Below are 17,323 nucleotides of genomic sequence, written 5' to 3' on the forward strand. Positions count from 1 at the left end.
TGGTTAAAATGAAGAAAAACATTTTACTGTCAAATGGCTAAATCTAATGATTTAAAAGTATATTTCACATGACAATATTGGAGAATTTCTGTCAAAGTTGAGTTTTTTGTTGTTTGTTTTATTTATTTATTATTTTGCATCAGATGATACTTTTTCTAAATATGACTGAGTTTTTGATATTTGATAACATATGGTTACAGGGATTGCCATTTTAAGTGTGTGCATACTGTAATGCAAGGTAAAACTATGGTAGATTCATGTTCATGCTCTGTAAATTACCAGCATGCAGAGCATTTGTTTACAATAGAGATTGAATGAATGAATGCATAATAGAATGAATGAATGAATGAATGGAATGAATAAATGCATAATTTAATGAATGAATGCATGATGGAATGAAGGATGGAATGGAATGAATGCACAATGAATGAATGAATGGAAGGAAGGAATGAATGAAATGAATGCATGATAGAGTGAATGAATGAATGAATGAAGGATGAAATTGAATGAATGCATAATGAATGAATGAATGAATGGAAGGAATGAATGACATGAATGCATGATAGAGTGAATGAATGAATGAATGCATGATGGAAAGAATGAATGATGGAATGAATGAATGAATGATAGAATAAATAAATGCATGATAAAATGAATGAATAAATGGAATGCATGATGAAATTAATGAATGGAATGAATAAATGAATGCATGATAGAATGTATGAATGAATAGAATTAATGAATGCATGATAGAATGTATGAATAAGTGAATTAATGTATGAAACATGAATGCATGATAGAATGTGTGAATGAATGAATTACTGTCTGATAGAATGAATGAATGCATGATAGAATGAATAAATTAACAATAAATGCCTGTTTTTCCTCTGCTCAGATCACTGTCTGGTGCCGAAGAAGGAGGGTCCGTGTCGAGGCTCTTTCCCACGCTGGCATTATAACGCCGTCACAGAGAAATGTGAAGAGTTCAAGTTTGGAGGCTGCAAACCTAACCGTAATAACTATCTGGCGCTCAACGAATGCCAGAACGCCTGCAACAAAATCTCAGGTACTGATTTAATAGAGGGGTGCCACTTCATCTGAACAGACGAATCCTAATTTAACAAAAAAAAATGTGCACACAGTTGAAGTCAGAATTATTTGCCCTCCTGAATTATTAATCCCCCTGTAAATTTTCCCCAATTTCTGTTGAACAAAGATTTTTCAACACATTTCTGAACATAATAGTTTTATTAACTCATTTCTAATAACTGAATTCTTTTCTCTTTACCATGAACAGCACATAATATTTGACTAGATATTCTTCAAGACACTAGTATTCAGGTCTTAATTAGTTGTTAATGCAATGCCGCAATCATTTTGGTAACACTTTACACAAAGGTTGTATTAGTTAATGCTATTACTAACATAAACAATGGACAATTCAGTTGTTACAGTATTTGTTTATGTTAACAGAAATAAAGTCATTCATTATTGGCTCATGTTAACTCGCAACGCATTAACTAATGATAGCAAGGATTTTAATATTGCATTAGTAAACATTGAACTATGATTAACAAATGCAACCAGTTTTGTTCATAATTAGTTCATATTGGTAAATACTTTAGCTAATGAAACCTTATCGTAAAGTGTGGTCAACATTTCAAATAGGATTTATAAAAAAATTATTTGTTAATTTTTTTTTAACGTCTCTCAAAATGGTTTATCGTTAACATGAAATATTGTGTTATTATTACAGTGTCTAATATTGATTCTCCTCCTCCTCATCCATCTATAAGACTGGGTCCCATTCACACTGGTAAGCCTTATATATTTGACCAGAATGCCATTTTATTTTTTGATTGCCACAAGAACATTTCTTGAGTGTTTTTTCTTGTCTGCGAAACACACACACAGCTGAGCAGTGTGACGAGCCTTGCAGTCCTGAGCATTTCACATGTGATAATAAATGTTGCATCGGGAAAGATCTGGAGTGTGACTCAGAGCCGCAATGCAGCGACGGCTCGGATGAAAAGGAATGCAACAAATGTGAGACACTCATACAAAGATTCTGATATTTGTGACTGTATCCAATATTTGGTTTGTTGATGACCTGCTTAAAACAACTTGTTAAAAGTGACTGATGTCTGCATTTACACTGCACTAACAAAGACCCTGAAAAAATGAGCGTGCGTTGACTGGCAGCTGTTATTACAAGAGCTCTTTTCTTCATGTGACCTTTACACATTTGTGTGTTTCTCAACAGCAGAAGTGGTCATATTTGATAAACTTAGAGCACAGTGAATGGGAGAGCACAGCAAATCATTTTATTACAACTCTATCTGCTGAAATAATCAAAGAAAAACCCTATGATTGTGTTATCAAGACTTTCAGAAAAAGGAAAGCAATAGTGTGAGACTGATAATGGCAGCCAGAAGAGAGAATGATGTCAGATTTACTGTCTCGCCCACACAGACGCTGCGTTACCCAAACCGGTAAGACTTTATAATAACTACACACTATGAATCATTTACTAAGCATTAGCATCTAGTGAATTCATTATCTGTTAAGCGTTAACTTTACATTAATAAACGTTAGTAAGCCGTTTATAACTGCAGCTACAAATGCTGTATTTTTGACTTATAAGCAACTATATAAATTGCTTAATAATTGTATTTTCATACTTCGTTAATGATTAATTTTTCATTACTAAATCAAGTATTGCATTATTTAAAAACCATTTGTAATTAAGAGTAGTTGAGGGTTTTAGGATCATTCAGAATGAGTTAGTAAATGATTAATAAACTATTGAAATCAACATTTATATATATTATTCAGGCATATACTAATAGTTAACTAATATGATAATAAATGCTTTATTAACTCAACTTCATCTAGTTTGTGACCTAATCTAAAGTGAGGACTATTCATGCTTTATAAATCCCTTATAAATGACAATAAAGACTCAATATCAAATGAACAATACATCTTTGCAATCTTTTCTAAAAAATAAAATTACTGTAAAGTTTAAACATTGCTGAATAACAGGAGTGTCAAAATACAACATAAAACTGGATAAAACAACAACAATATAATAATTTAACAATAATAAGATGCAATGTTTAAACTCTACAGTTATTTTACTTTAGATAAGGTTGCAAAGATTTATTTTCATTTGAAGTACAGTTTTATTTGTGTATCTTTATATGAAAGGAATGAATATGTCAATTTTCCTGTTTAGAATTTAACTGAGCCTTTATTTGTAATTAATAAGGGGTTTATAATGCATGAATAGTCCTCACTTTAGATTAGGTCACAAAACTAGATGAAGTTTGAGTTAACAAGGCATTTATTAACATGCATAGTAACCCTTAATATATGCCTGAATAATAAGATATATAAATGTTGATTTCAGTAGTTTATTAATCATTTACTAACTCATTCTGAATGATCCTAAAAAACCCTCAACTACTCTTAAATACAAATGATTTGTAAATAATGCAATACTTAATTTAGTAATGAAAATAAATCACTAACAAAGTATGAAAGTACAAGTATTAAGCACATTATAAATATGTTTGTAAGTCAAGAATACAGCATTTGTAGCTAAAGTTATAAACTGTTTACTAACATCTATTAATGTAGAGTTAATGCTTAACAGATAATGAATTCACTATTTGCCAATGCTTAATAAATGATTCATAGTGTGTATTATTATAAAGTGTTACCGGTCCATTACTGTATTTAATCTGTTTGCATAAGGCCACAGGCATAGTGCTTCAGGTGGGACACGTTTACATTTACATTTAGTCACTTAGCAGACGCTTTTATCCAAAGCGACTTACAAATGAGGACAAGGAAGCAATTTACACAACTATAAGAGCAGCAGTGAACAAGCGCTATAGACAAGTTTCAGGTGTGTAAAGTCTAAGAAGCAAAACATTAGTAGAAATTTTTTTTTTTTTTTTTTTTTTTTGACGAGAGAGGAGAGAGGGCACGGTTAGTGGTATAGCCAGAGAGGCAATTGCAGATTAGGAAGAAAAGTGGAGACTAAACAGTTGGGTTTTTAGTCGTTTCTTGAAGACAGCAAGTGACTCTGCTGTTTCTGATGTAGTTAGGGAGTCCTTCCACCAACTGGGCAGATTGAATGTGAGAGTTCGGGAAAGTGATTTCTTCCCTTTTTGGGATGGAACAACGAGGCGACGTTCATTCACAGAACGCAAGTTTCTGGAGGGCACATAAATCTGCAGAAGTGAGAGCAGATACAAAGGAGCACAGCTAGAGGTCACTTTGTAAGCAAACATCAGAGCTTGAATTTGATGCGGGCAGCAACTGGCAGCCAGTGCAAACGGGTGAGTAGCGGAGTGACATGTGCTCTTTTGGGTTCATCAAAGACCACTCGTGCTGCTGCGTTCTGAAGCAGCTGAAGAGGTTTGATAGAACTAGCTGGTAGCCCGGCTAGCAGAGAGTTGCAATAGTCCAGTTTGAAGAGGACAAGAGCTTGAACAATGAGTTGAGCTGTATGTTCAGATAGGAAGGGTCGGACCTTTCTGATGTTGTAGAGTGCGAATCTGCAAGATCGAGCAGTTCTAGAAATGTGCTCAGAGAAGTTTAGTTGGTCATCAATCGTTACTCCAAGGTTTTTTACCATTTTGGATGCAGTGATGGTTGCTCCATCCATCTGGATTGAAAAGTTATGGTGAAGAGTCGGGTTGGCAGAAACTTCAAGCATTTCCGTTTTCATGAGGTTAAGTTGGAGATGATGATCTTTCATCCAGAGTGAAATGTCTGACAGGCAGGCTGAGATGCGAGCTGGAACCGAGGGATCATCAGGGTGAAAAGAGAGGTATAGCTGGGTGTCATCAGCATAGCAGTGGTAGGAAAAACCATGTTTCTGGATGACTGTTCCTAAAGATGTTGTGTAGATAGAGAAGAGAAGTGGCCCAAGCACAGAGCCCTGAGGTACCCCAGTGTTTAGATGCTGTAGGTTGGACACCTCACCCCTCCACGACACCCTGAATGACCTGTCCGAGAGGTACGAACTGAACCATTGAATAACAGTGCCTGCGACGCCCAGTGACTCAAGCGTAGATAGCAGGATCTGGTGGTTTACAGTGTCAAAAGCAGCTGATAAATCCAGCAAGATGAGGACAGATGATTTAGAGTCTGCTTTAGCCAGTCTGAGATCCTCCACGACCGAGAGCAGGGCAGTCTCAGTTGAGTGGCCTTTCTTAAAGCCAGATTGCTTGTTGTCCATGAGGTTGTTTTGAGTAAGAAAGTCTAGGACTTGATTGAACACTACTTTCTCCAAAATCTTGGCCATGAATGGAAGCAGGGATACCGGTCGGTAGTTTTCAAGTAGCGTTTGATCCAGGTTGGGTTTCTTTAGCAGTGGGGTTACCCTAGCCTGCTTAAATGAAGTAGGGAATAGACCAGAGTCAAGAGATGTGTTAATTATGTGAGTCAGTGTTGGTATGACTGCAGGAGAAATAGCTTGCAAGATATGAGAGGGAATGGGATCTAGCGGACAGGTGGTTGCATGGCTTGATAGCACGAGATTGGACACCTCAGACTCAAAGAGCTGGGAAAAAGAGGTGAGTGTGTGTGGTGTTGGTGGTGTATCTTGCGTGTTTGTTGTAGGTGCAGCAAATTGAGCACTGATTTTTGCAGTTTTGGTGCAAAAGAATGTAGCAAAGTCATCAGTAGTGAGTGTGGAGGATGCTGGTAAAGGAGGAGGATAGAGGAGGGAGGAAAATGTTTTAAAAAGTAAGCGAGGATTGGTGGCACTGTTGACTTTCTGACGGAAGTATGTCTGCTTTGCAGAAGTAACCTCAGTCGAGAAAGAGACAGAAGAGTTTGGTATGTTATGAGCTGTTCAGGATTTTTAGTTTTTCGCCAACTTCTCTCAGCAGCCCGAAGTTTTGAGCGATGCTCACGGAGAACATCAGAGAGCCAGGGTGCAGGAGGACTGGCTCGGGTTGGTCTGGATGTCAGAGGGCATAGTCTGTCTAGACATGATGTTAGCGTGGAGCAGAGTGTATCAGTTGCACTGTTCGTATCAAGTGCAGAGAGTTTGCAAGATGGAGGAAGAGAGTTAGAAACAATGGTGGATAGTCTATTGGGTGAGAGAGAGCGTAGGTTTCTGCGAAAGGCAACTAGAGTTGGAGTGTGTGGCGGCTCAGGAGTAATGTGGATGTTGAGAGAGAGAAGGAAATGATCCGATGTTTGTAGTGGAGTTACTAGTGTTTGGTCAGCGAGGCAATGTCGAGTGTAAATAAGGTCTAGTTGATTAACTGATTTGTGAGTAGCAGAAGTAGGTGCTCTTTTGAGGTCAAAAGATGCAAGCAGAGTCTGGAAGTCAGCAGCTTGAGGTCTTTCAATGTGGATGTTGAAGTCACCTAGCACCAACAAGGGAGTGTCATAATCAGAAAAAGATGAGAGAAGAACATCCAGTTCATCCAAGAAGTGACCTAATGTACCCGGTGGGCGGTAGATGACAACCACATTTATGCGAAAGGGGTGGATAATGGTGACTGCATGGAATTCAAAAGAGCTGATTTTTGGCAGGGACGGTCTCTGAGTGAATTTCCATTCTTTGGAAATCAGTAGTCCAGTCCCACCCCCTCTCCCTGTCTGACGTTATAAAGCCATATTGCACTGCTACGAGTGTGATTTTGCATTTATACAACAGTTTGATCGCATAATCCTGTATATAAAAAAGAAAATCAAGCATCTCAAAAATCCTTAGATGGAACTACTTTCTTCCGCCATTCATTCATATCTGCAGCTAACATCAGAACAGCAGTGTTTGAATGATTCTCTAGCGTAATGTCTAAAGTGATGACAAAACTGCTGATTTTGCTCACATTTTAGGACTATAAGGCTGAACGGCATTAAATGCCATCAGTCTACTGAGATTTCCCAGTATTTCTTTGTTGTAATTGGGACATCACGATAACTAATGTAAAGTAATGTGTGTATTTATCTGAATTGGGGTACTTGAACAATGTGGTGTAAATGCAGCCAAATTCAGCACTATTATAAAAACACATCATTGCATTACTGAACTTCAAAGTTCACTCAAAGATTTTTTATATTTTTGATAATTTATATATTGTAATGTGTGGCTGAATATACTGTTTTTCTTCTCTTTTGTTTCAGTGAATAAGCAGCTTGATCATTTGCTGACAATCCGTCTGGATGTATCTAAAGGTTTTAATAGACTGTGTTTTTATTATTTACATTACAGTTTTTATTTTGAGATGTTTAATTTTACAACAACAAAAAACGATAAATCCTCTGTGTTTTATATATAATGCAATTAAACTTGCTTTAAAAGTAATGTACAATTTGTGTGATTAATATTACATTTACCTTAAAAAATTATTTAACCATGTTAATCTTTTCTAATTTAATCTCTTTTTTTTTTAAATAAATGTAGTTAATTTCATTTGACCCTAAATTGAATCTAGCACATTTTAAAATTTAATCTAAATAACCTAATTTAATTAAACAAGTTTTATCTAATTTAATATATATTTTTAAATCATTTAGTAAATATTTGTATTAGTTTTTTTCTAATATTAATAAATCTAATATTTAATATTAGATTTAACCTAAATGGTGTCAACATATAACATGCCTTGTGTTAATCTTAAATTTAATCAACATATTCTAATTTAATTAAATTTGATCTATGGTAAGATTTTGTATTTAAATTAAACGTAACATTTAAAACGGTAATCTACATTTTTTTCGTATATTATTCTAAAAAATGAATCTAGTTTAAGCTCATTTTAATGCTTCATTTTAAATTAAATTGTATATTAACAATCATATTAATATATTGGTATATTAGTTATAATACTTGTATATTATTTAACTGTACTAACCTTAAACTGTAAATATAATAGTTTACCATCTTGAATACTGCATTTCTGCAGACATAGTTTTAATAAATGAATAAATTAATGCAATTAATCTGTTTTCTGTGCTCTTTAGCTAACTGTGTGGACCCGCCGATAACAGGACCGTGTCGTGCCAGTCACACCAAATGGTATTACAATCCATACGAGCGTCGCTGTAATCGCTTCAACTACGGTGGCTGCAGTGGAAATCTGAACCACTTTGATACTGAGGTCCAGTGCATGACATTCTGCAGCTCAGTCTCTGGTGGGTTTTGCTCTACTGTTGCCTTTTAAATTAGAGTTATTAACGTTTAAAGGGCTTATGAACTACTACTTCAGGGTGTCCGCGGGGTCTTAAAGTGTTAATAGTTGATCAATCAGTTTAGAGAAATGTAAAGCCCTTTGGTAAGTATTAAATGCTATTTTATAAGGTATTAAATTGTGTGTCATTTTTGATTGTACAGTGTAGGGTGGTATGCTGCAGTTTGCCTTAATTTAATCTCAGAATATTGTAATGCTGTGTAGTTTATGAAATAAATAAAATCCTGCTAGATCTGACATCACATTGCTTATTTTAAAAGGCAGTACTGTTATGCTAGTACTAGTAAAAGGCAGTACTGTTAAGCTATATATAGATTATATTAAGAGAATAGCTGTGTTTATGTGCTTTAGGAATGCTGATAAACGGTGTATATTCGTTCTGCACCATGTCTGAGTCCACTAGATCCTTTCAGATGTGCACCAGTTCATCAGATCCTCCAGAAAATGTACCTGGATGATAGAAGCTTTCAGCGGTGCTTCCGACTGAGCCAAGCCCAGTTTGATAAACTGGTGTCTGCAAGAGGATTTTCCCCTGGGACACCAACAACAGGCGCTATGTCATAATCATGCCCCTACAAAAGAAAGCTCCTGGTTGAAGTGGCGCGAATGTACACTGAAGTTCAGATTTTCCAACTCGAGCGATACGCGTCAATTGCGCAAAACGCTCAAGCTGCGCGGTTTCATGTACATGAATCGCATCATTTACTCGACATTTGCGCGAATCGCGTCATTTGTACGAATTGCATCATTCGTATAAATCGAATCATTCGCGTAAAACGCATCATTCGAACGTATCGCGCCGCAGGATGTCTATTTGCGTCTTTGCATTGACTTAACATGTAAACTCGTGCTTGACGCTTTATCTGCGTCTGGTGTGAACGCAGCATTATTCCTGCTGTTCTATGGGCGCCCCCTGCTGGATTAGCATTTTGTTCAGTATATGAATAATGTTTTAATTCTGGATTAGTTTCTTATGATCAGTATTAAGTAAATATAAGCAAAAATGTTACCGGTTGAATACGAGAGTGGCTAAAGTGGTTTAAATTGTAAGGAAAAGAGTCTAATAAAGGTCTTAAATGTCCCATGAAATAATTTTTTTAGATGTTTAGAATTGTTAGTTTTTAAGATACCTGTAAGTTAGAGTGCTTCAAAAGTGACGATTCATGTTTAGAAGATATACAACCGATATGAACATCTAAAGCCTGCAGTTTGTCACTTCCGCCTAAATAGATCAATGATCAATGATTAATGATTATTGACCTCATACTTCAGTTTCTCATCAAATCTCCTGACCAATCAAATGCTCTCTAGTATCTGACATGCCCCGCCCCCTTCTCGTTGTCTTCATTTGATGCACTTGAGCTCAAATACTTTCACTGGCAGAGCTGTGATGAAACTAAACGCTACTGGCTGTTTTTAAAAAGGGGTGGAGCTATACTATGCACCACCCTCTCTTCGTGTTTTAGTTGACATTGTCAAATACCGTATACAAATGCACATTTCAGAGCACTTAACAGAACTTTAATAAGTAGTGAATTTCTCTCTATGAATCCAGTATTTACCATTTTGCAAGTTTATACTGTAATTAATTAATTGTAATGTAATCAGGTTTTTTTAAAAATATTGTATCCATACTTTTTTTTTTTATAAGCGCAAAACCAAATATTTTGTGTACATTCTGTTGAAACTTTATGCAAATGATAACAATTAAAAAATTATGACATTTTGATTACAAATTAAATGTAATCAAGGTTTTTACAATTCTAAAAAAAAATCATCCTAAAAAGTTTTTGACCTTCATTAGAATGCTCTGTTTGAATGGGCGTGGCCTATGGGCTAGTTGCACAAGATGGCGCTGGTGAGATGCAAGTGTGTGCATGTTCACTTCCGGTCACATAGAACTATAAAGGAAGAGGTGAAGATTTTGCATTTTCGTTACAAAAAAAGTAGCACGTTTAAAATAAAAATAAAAACCAAAGTATTTTATCAGTGACAGGAGAGGACATGCTCACTACATTGCTGCATACATCAGTGCACTGATTTGCTTTCATTCTTTAATTTTTTTTTTTGTGTGTGGAGCTTCTTTATAATAATAAAAAAATAATAATTATAACACAATGCAGAGAAACGACCACTACAAAAATGATATCATCCCAACGGAATTTGAGTAACCACTGAGTACGATCTTCAGCATCAACAGGGAAAGAATGAAAGCAAATCAGTGCATCCGGAAAGTACTGATAACGCTCCACTTTTTCCAAAAATTTTTATGCCACAGCCTTATTCCAAAATGGATTCAATTGATTTATTTCCTCAACATTCTACACACAATCCCCCATAATGACAATGTGAAAAAGGAGTTTTTGAAATTGTTGCAAATTTATTAAAAATAAAAAGCTGATAAATCAGATGTACATCAGTATTCACAGTCTTTGGCGTGAAGCTCTAAATTGAGCTCAGGTTCATTCTGTTTCCACTGATCATTCTTGAGATGTTTCAGCAGCTTCATTGGAGTTCACCTGTGGTCAATTCAGTTGATTGAACATGATTTGAAAAGGCATACACCTGTCTATATAAGGTCCCAGGGTTGACAGTGCATGTCAAAGCACAAACCAAGCATGAAGACAAAGGAATCGTCTGTAGATCTTTGAGATAGGATTGGCACAAGGCTAGGGAAGGTTACAGAAACATTTCTGCTGCTCTGAAAGTTCCAATGAGCACATCGGCCTCCATCATCCATAAGTGGAAGATGTTTGAACCACCAGGACTCTTCCTAGAGCTGACCGACCATCTAAACTGAGTGATCTGGGAGAAGGACCTTAGTCAGGGAGGTGATCAATAATCCGATGGTCACTCTATCTGAGCTCCAGCGTTCTTCTGTGGAGAGAGGAGAACCTTACAGAAGGACAACCATCTGTGCAGCAATCCAGCAATCAGGCCTGTATGGTAGAGTGGCCAGACTGAAAACAATCCCCGCCTGGAATTTGCCAAAAGGCATCTGAAGGACTCTCAGACCATCAGAAACCAAATTCTCTGCTCTGATGAGACTCAAATTGAACTGTTTGGAGTGAATGCCAGGCGTTACGTTTGGAGAGAAGCAGGCAGCGCTCATCACCAGGCTAATAGCATCCCTCCAGTGAAGCATGGTGGTGGCAGCATCATGCTGTAAGGATGTTTTTCAGCAGCAGGAACTGGAAGACTAGTCAGGATAGAGGGAAAGATGAATGCAGTAATGTACAGGGACATCCTAAATGAAAACCTGCTTCAGAGTGCTCTTGACCTCAGACTGGGGCGACGGTTCATCTTCCAGCAGGACAATGACCCAAAGCACACCGCTACAATATCAATGGAGTGGCTTCACAACAACTCAGTGAATGTCCTTGAGTGGCCCAACCAAAGCCCAGACCTAAATCCAGTTGAACATCTCTGGAGAGATCTGAAAATGGCTGTACACCGTCGCTTCCCATCCAACCTGAAAGAGCTTGAGAGGTACTGCAAAAAGGAATGGGCCAAAATTCTCAAGGACAGGTGTGCCAAGCTTGTGGCTTCATATTCAAAAAGACTTGAGGCTGTAATCGCTGCCAAAGGTGCATCAACAAAATATTGAGCAAAGGCTGTGAATACTGATGTACATGTGATTTATCAGCTTTTTTATTTTTAATAAATTTACAACAATTAAAAAAAACAAAATTCACATTGTCATTATGAGGGATTGTGTGTAGAATGTTGAGGAAATAAATGAATTTAATCTATTTTGGAATAAGACTGTGAAAATGTGGAAAATTGAAGCGCTATTAATGCAGTGTATGCAGCAATGTAGAGAGGATGTTCTCTCCTGTCGCTGATTTAAAATACTTTGTTTTATTTTAAAAATGCTTGGCTTTGGCAAGGAAAATGTGAAATCTTCACCTCTTCCTTTATATTTCTATGCGACCGGAAGTGAACACCCACACACCTGCATCTTGGAAGCTCATCGGCACCATCTTGTGCAACTGGCCAGTAGTTGACTCAAATGTAAATGCCCACTGCTGTGATTGGCTGACAGATTTGCATATTAACATGTCTCAACAGGCAGTGAATTAGAAGAGTGCTTTGATCTCCTGTGGAGGCGGAGCAGTTTAATACGTCTTTATGCGCATCTTGGCACTTCAGTCAAGCACTTAATATTCCAAAATGTGCATAAAAATAGGTGGTTATTTGTTGGTTATATATTGGTGCAGTAATATATTTCAGCAATATACATGTCACTCATGCAAAATACAACTTTTATCTCGTGGAATAATAAAAACCATGTTCAGTTCTGCTGAAAAAACAGACCTGGCAACCCTGAGTCAGCATGCATTTAAATGTGAATCTGCGCATGCTAAAACAGAAATGCATCAAACTGTGTATCAATGACCTTTTCAGCTGACATCACCAGTGTCTAATAACCTGTAGTGTCTAATTCTCCTGATTAAATAGGATGCATTTGATTCCTTTTATAAGGATTCATAGTTTTAGCCAGTAAAACTCAAAGCTCTATATATGTCTCCATTATTAGTCTCTAAGTAATATTGCTCTTATTTTATTTTCCTTTTTCTCTGAAATTCTCGTAGCAAGGAAAGCATTTATAGTTATTTTATGAGAAGCTTAATCATCATGTTTGTGTTATTTCAGAGTCTGATGTGTTTGCCAGAAAATCTCAGTTTGAGAAGCAAGAAGGCAAGAGCAGCGACACAGGTAATACTGCACTAAACATGCGTCATAATTAACCGCATTTCAATTCAGTCAATATATGCATTCATTACAGTCTGGGTGATTAATTTAACTGAACCGAAGCTCCATGGTATGTTGCTCAGTCTCTGTTTTCTTTATTTGTTTGATCAGTTTATACATGCATGAATACCATTTGTGTTGTTTTCAATATCAGGACATTAAAAAAAAAAGATTAAAGAACAAATATCATTACATATGTACTGATTTAAAGACATTTATGACAACACATCAAAATAAAGGTGTTGTTTAACTTGAATAAATCAAAACATATATTTTAGATCTAATTATAACACTTTATATTTTATTGTTATTATTATTATAATAATTTCTATTATTTTAAAATAAACAATATTTAAGTAATATAGATTTTGTTGATTTATTATACACTGTATACATTTGTTCTCTTGTTCAAGGATTTATTTGACAAAGTAAAATATAATCTTGTTAAAGTGGGTTAAATTGTGAGTTTCATTAACCACCATTAATGTAAGAAATTACAATTACTTAGAGATTTGTTTACAAATATTTTATTTTTAAAATGAACATATTATGAAATTGTGTTATCGTTATTTTAGAATCACAGAAACTATTAGAGTTTTTAATTATAGTAATATTTTATACAATCTAGTTATTTTTAGTAAGTGTTTTTGTCAGTTTTTAGTTTATTTAATAATAATAATAATAATAATAAATAATAGTAATACAATTAACAATTTATCAATAATAATAATTTGTTGATACAGTTCTATTTTAGATTTAATTTGAAAAACTAACAGGACATACTTTGAACAAATGTTATTTTTCTTCAGTTTATTTCATTCCAAGTAAAATAAAAATGTACAAAAATTAATTATAATTAACCTGATCCCTAGTCTAGTAAGGACACGGTAAATGAGGTGGCAATCGTCCTGAGCTTAATTAATTAATTGTTGTTGTTGTTGTTATTATTATTATTTATTATTATTATTATATATTAAAATAGTTGAAGTCAGAATTATTTGCCCCCCTTTGAATTTTTTCTTCTTTTAAAAATATTTCCCAAATGATATTTAACAGGTTCAGGAAATGTTCACAGTATGTCTGATAATATTTTTTCTTCTGGAGAAAGTCTTATTTGTTTTATTTCGGCTAGAATAAAAGCAGTTTTTAATTTTTCCATATAAGGGACAAAATTATTAGCCCGTTTAGGCTATATGTTTTTTTTGATAGTCTACAAAACAAACCATCATTATACAGTAACTTGCCTAATTAACCTAACCTGCCTAGTTAACCTAATTAACCTAGTTAAGCCTTTAAATGTCACTTTAAGCTGTATAGAAGTGTCTTGAAGAATATCTAGTCTAATATTATTTACTGTCATCATGACAAAGATAAAATAAATCAGTTATTAGAGATGAGTTATTAAAACTATTATGATTAGAAATGTGTTGAAGAAATCTGCTCTCCGTTAAGCAGAAATTGGGGAAAAAATAAACAGGGGGGCTAATAATTGAGACATCAACTGTATGCACACACACACGTGCATATATATATATATATATATATATATATATATATATATATACACACACACACACACACACACACACACACACACACACACACACACACACACACACACACACACACACACATAATTCTGACAGCAACTGTAGTTGTTGTTGTCACCATCATCATCAACAATAACCCCTAATAATTTATTTTAGTTTTAAATTAAAATAAGACTTGGCAAATAGCTAAATAAATTCCCGTTTAATTTATTTATTTTTATTTCCTTTCATTTTTCTTCCAAGTTGTTTACTTCAAAGTTTATTCTTGATTATTTTGTTTCTTATTTATTTTTACGTTTATTTCATCACAAGTAACAGAAGGTGATTTATAGGTAATAATGTAGTAGCCCTGATCAATAGTCAAAAATAATGATGTCTCTGTTTTCAGCTGCTATTGCGATGGCAATCATCCTGGCCTTCGCCATCGCCATCCTGCTGGTCATCATCGCCTGCTGCCTGGTCAAAGGCCGAAAGAAGAGTCGGAATAAACACCAGCAGGTGGCGGTAAACGGCGGACACGTTCGCGGATACGAGGATTCAGAGAAACTCGTCTACAACAGCACAACCAAACCCATGTGAACCCCAAACCTGTGAAAAGATCACCCTGTATATGCAGTAATTACCTGAGCTGTTTCCAGTAGACTGTGCAGCATTTACTCCCAGTTTGGTTTATATCACCAGCATCTTTTCTTAGGAATGCTGCGATTGTTTGTTTTAAGTTTTTATTGCTATGAATATGATTTACTGATTTATATTTTAGCTTTGTTGGATTTTGCTCAGGGGTAAATGTGTTTTATTTCCTACCATGTTACCGTAAAACATTAAATCACTATTCTTGAGCCATCTAGTTTTATTTTTGGATTGTTTTTGGTGTGTCAGAAATGCTGCCTGTCATCAGTTAATCTTTAAGCCATGTAAACTTTACTTTACTACTTAGAAATTAGTATTTTATTATGTCTAAGACCTAAGATATCAGTCTATGGTTTGTTTTTTTGATGTGTTTTTTATCTATATGTATTTTTAGTATATTTTTTGGACGTGGAAATGACAATCATGGTGATAAATACATATTCCAGAATGCAAATTTGTACATAGATTTTTAAAAACTTTCCCTGATGTCTAAACTACTAATCTTAAGTCTCAATAAAAGTAATATGTACAGACTCTGTGTTTTTTAAAAATTATTATGTATATACTCACCGGCCACTTTATTAGGTACACCTTACTAGTACCGGGTTGGACCCCTTTTGCCTTCAGAAAAGCCTTAATCATTCATGTCATTGATTCAACAAGCTACTGGAAATATTCCTCAGAGATTTTGCTCCATATTGACATGATAGCATCACACAGTTGCTGCAGATTTGTCGGCTGCACATCCATGATGCCAATCTCCCGTTCCACCACATCCCAAAGGTGCTCTATTGGATTGAGCTCTGGTGACTGTGGAGGCCATTTGAGTACAGTGAACTCATTGTCATGTTCAAGAAACCAGTCTGAGATGATTCACGCTTTATGACATGGAGCGTTATCCTGCTGGAAGTAGCCATCAGAAGATGGAGACACTGTGCTCATAAAGGGATGGACATGGTCAGCAACAATACTCAGGTAGGCTGTGGCGTTGACATGATGCTCAATTGGGTCTAATGAAAGAAAATATCCCCCACACCATTACACCACCCCCACCAGCAGGGGCGGACAAATACTCAGCCCTGGCACTGTAGCCACACCAGCCCACATTACCACACTGACACAGCCCCACCCACAGACACGCACATTCACTTATATTGGTGTACAGATGGTGAAATAATATAAAAAGTTCTGCATGTATTAGATATTTAATGTGCGACTGGAACAAAAACAACTTGTTTATAACAAATTCATACAGTAAAAACTAAATTTAAAAAAATCATCTGTGAATCTTGTAGAGTGTGTGTGATGTCTGTTTATGCTGTTTGTTTGCTATTACTAATGATAGGAGTAACCTGTGAATGTATATCTCACACACACCGTTACGCACAAATGAAGATGCAGCACTTGCAACACTTCAGCATACTTTTATTCACAAATAACTATATTTATCATTCTCTGCAGTGTTGTTCTATATTGCCACGGTCTATATGTTGGCTTCTCCTTGTTTCTATGTTGGCATTGTACACATTGTCTGTCTGATACTACACCATCTCATCCATTTGAACTCTGTAACTCTGCAATTTTAATAAGTTTGTATGGCTGCCTGTGATTATACTTGTTCCTGTCTTTGTGTCCATGCTTCTTGCTGGTCTCTGCGATCACTGTGAGTGTCATCATTACTTGGATCACTGCTTATGCTAGGCTTTGCCTCATTCTTGTTTTAATTAAATATGTTCTTATGAAACAATTATAGATGACCTAATGAATAAATATTAATAATTATGACCTAATGTACATGCAATGAGTTTAAATGCATCTATGTAGACATAATTGCAATTATTGTGATGTGTTCACCTCCACTTTTGAGTTAATTACTAACCCCAATGTACAGTGTGTAACTGTTTTGTTTGTAAAGCTGCCTGCATGTATTTAATATTTTATATGTATTTAATACATATTTAAAAAAGAAAAAACTGAACGGCCCACGTTTAAGAAATGGTCCAGCACTTCTGGCATTTGCCATAATTTCCAGATGGCCAATCCGCCCCTGCCCACCAGCCTGAACTGTTGATACAAGGCAGGATGGATCCATGCTTTCATGTTGTTGATGCCAAATTCTGAGCCGAGCATCCAAATGTGGCAGCAGAAATGGAGACTCATCAG

The 17,323-nt window shown here is 35.6% G+C and overlaps 1 protein-coding gene across 1 annotated transcript; it reads left to right on the plus strand.

Annotated features, from left to right (window-relative positions):
* The first annotated feature begins 231 nt into the window (after positions 1 to 231).
* LOC130244132 (kunitz-type protease inhibitor 1-like) lies at positions 232 to 15,693 on the plus strand. The gene is made up of 8 exons (XM_056476415.1): positions 232 to 238; positions 896 to 1,066; positions 1,757 to 1,816; positions 1,915 to 2,046; positions 7,159 to 7,209; positions 7,999 to 8,169; positions 12,882 to 12,944; positions 14,919 to 15,693. The coding sequence occupies exons 1-8, from the start codon at positions 232 to 234 to the stop codon at positions 15,107 to 15,109; spliced, it is 846 nt and encodes a 281-aa protein (XP_056332390.1). The 3' UTR covers positions 15,110 to 15,693.
* The last annotated feature ends 1,630 nt before the right edge of the window (positions 15,694 to 17,323 follow it).

Source organism: Danio aesculapii, chromosome 17 (genome assembly GCF_903798145.1).
Source record: "Danio aesculapii chromosome 17, fDanAes4.1, whole genome shotgun sequence".
NCBI classification, from domain to species: Eukaryota; Metazoa; Chordata; class Actinopteri; order Cypriniformes; family Danionidae; genus Danio; species Danio aesculapii.

Bases quoted from the DNA above. Each gene is read 5' to 3' on its own strand.
- LOC130244132 (XM_056476415.1), top strand. The intron at 7,210-7,998 runs GTTTTAATAGAC...TGTGCTCTTTAG, and splicing joins CCGTCTGGATGTATCTAAAG to CTAACTGTGTGGACCCGCCG. The intron at 12,945-14,918 runs GTAATACTGCAC...CTCTGTTTTCAG, and splicing joins AGGCAAGAGCAGCGACACAG to CTGCTATTGCGATGGCAATC.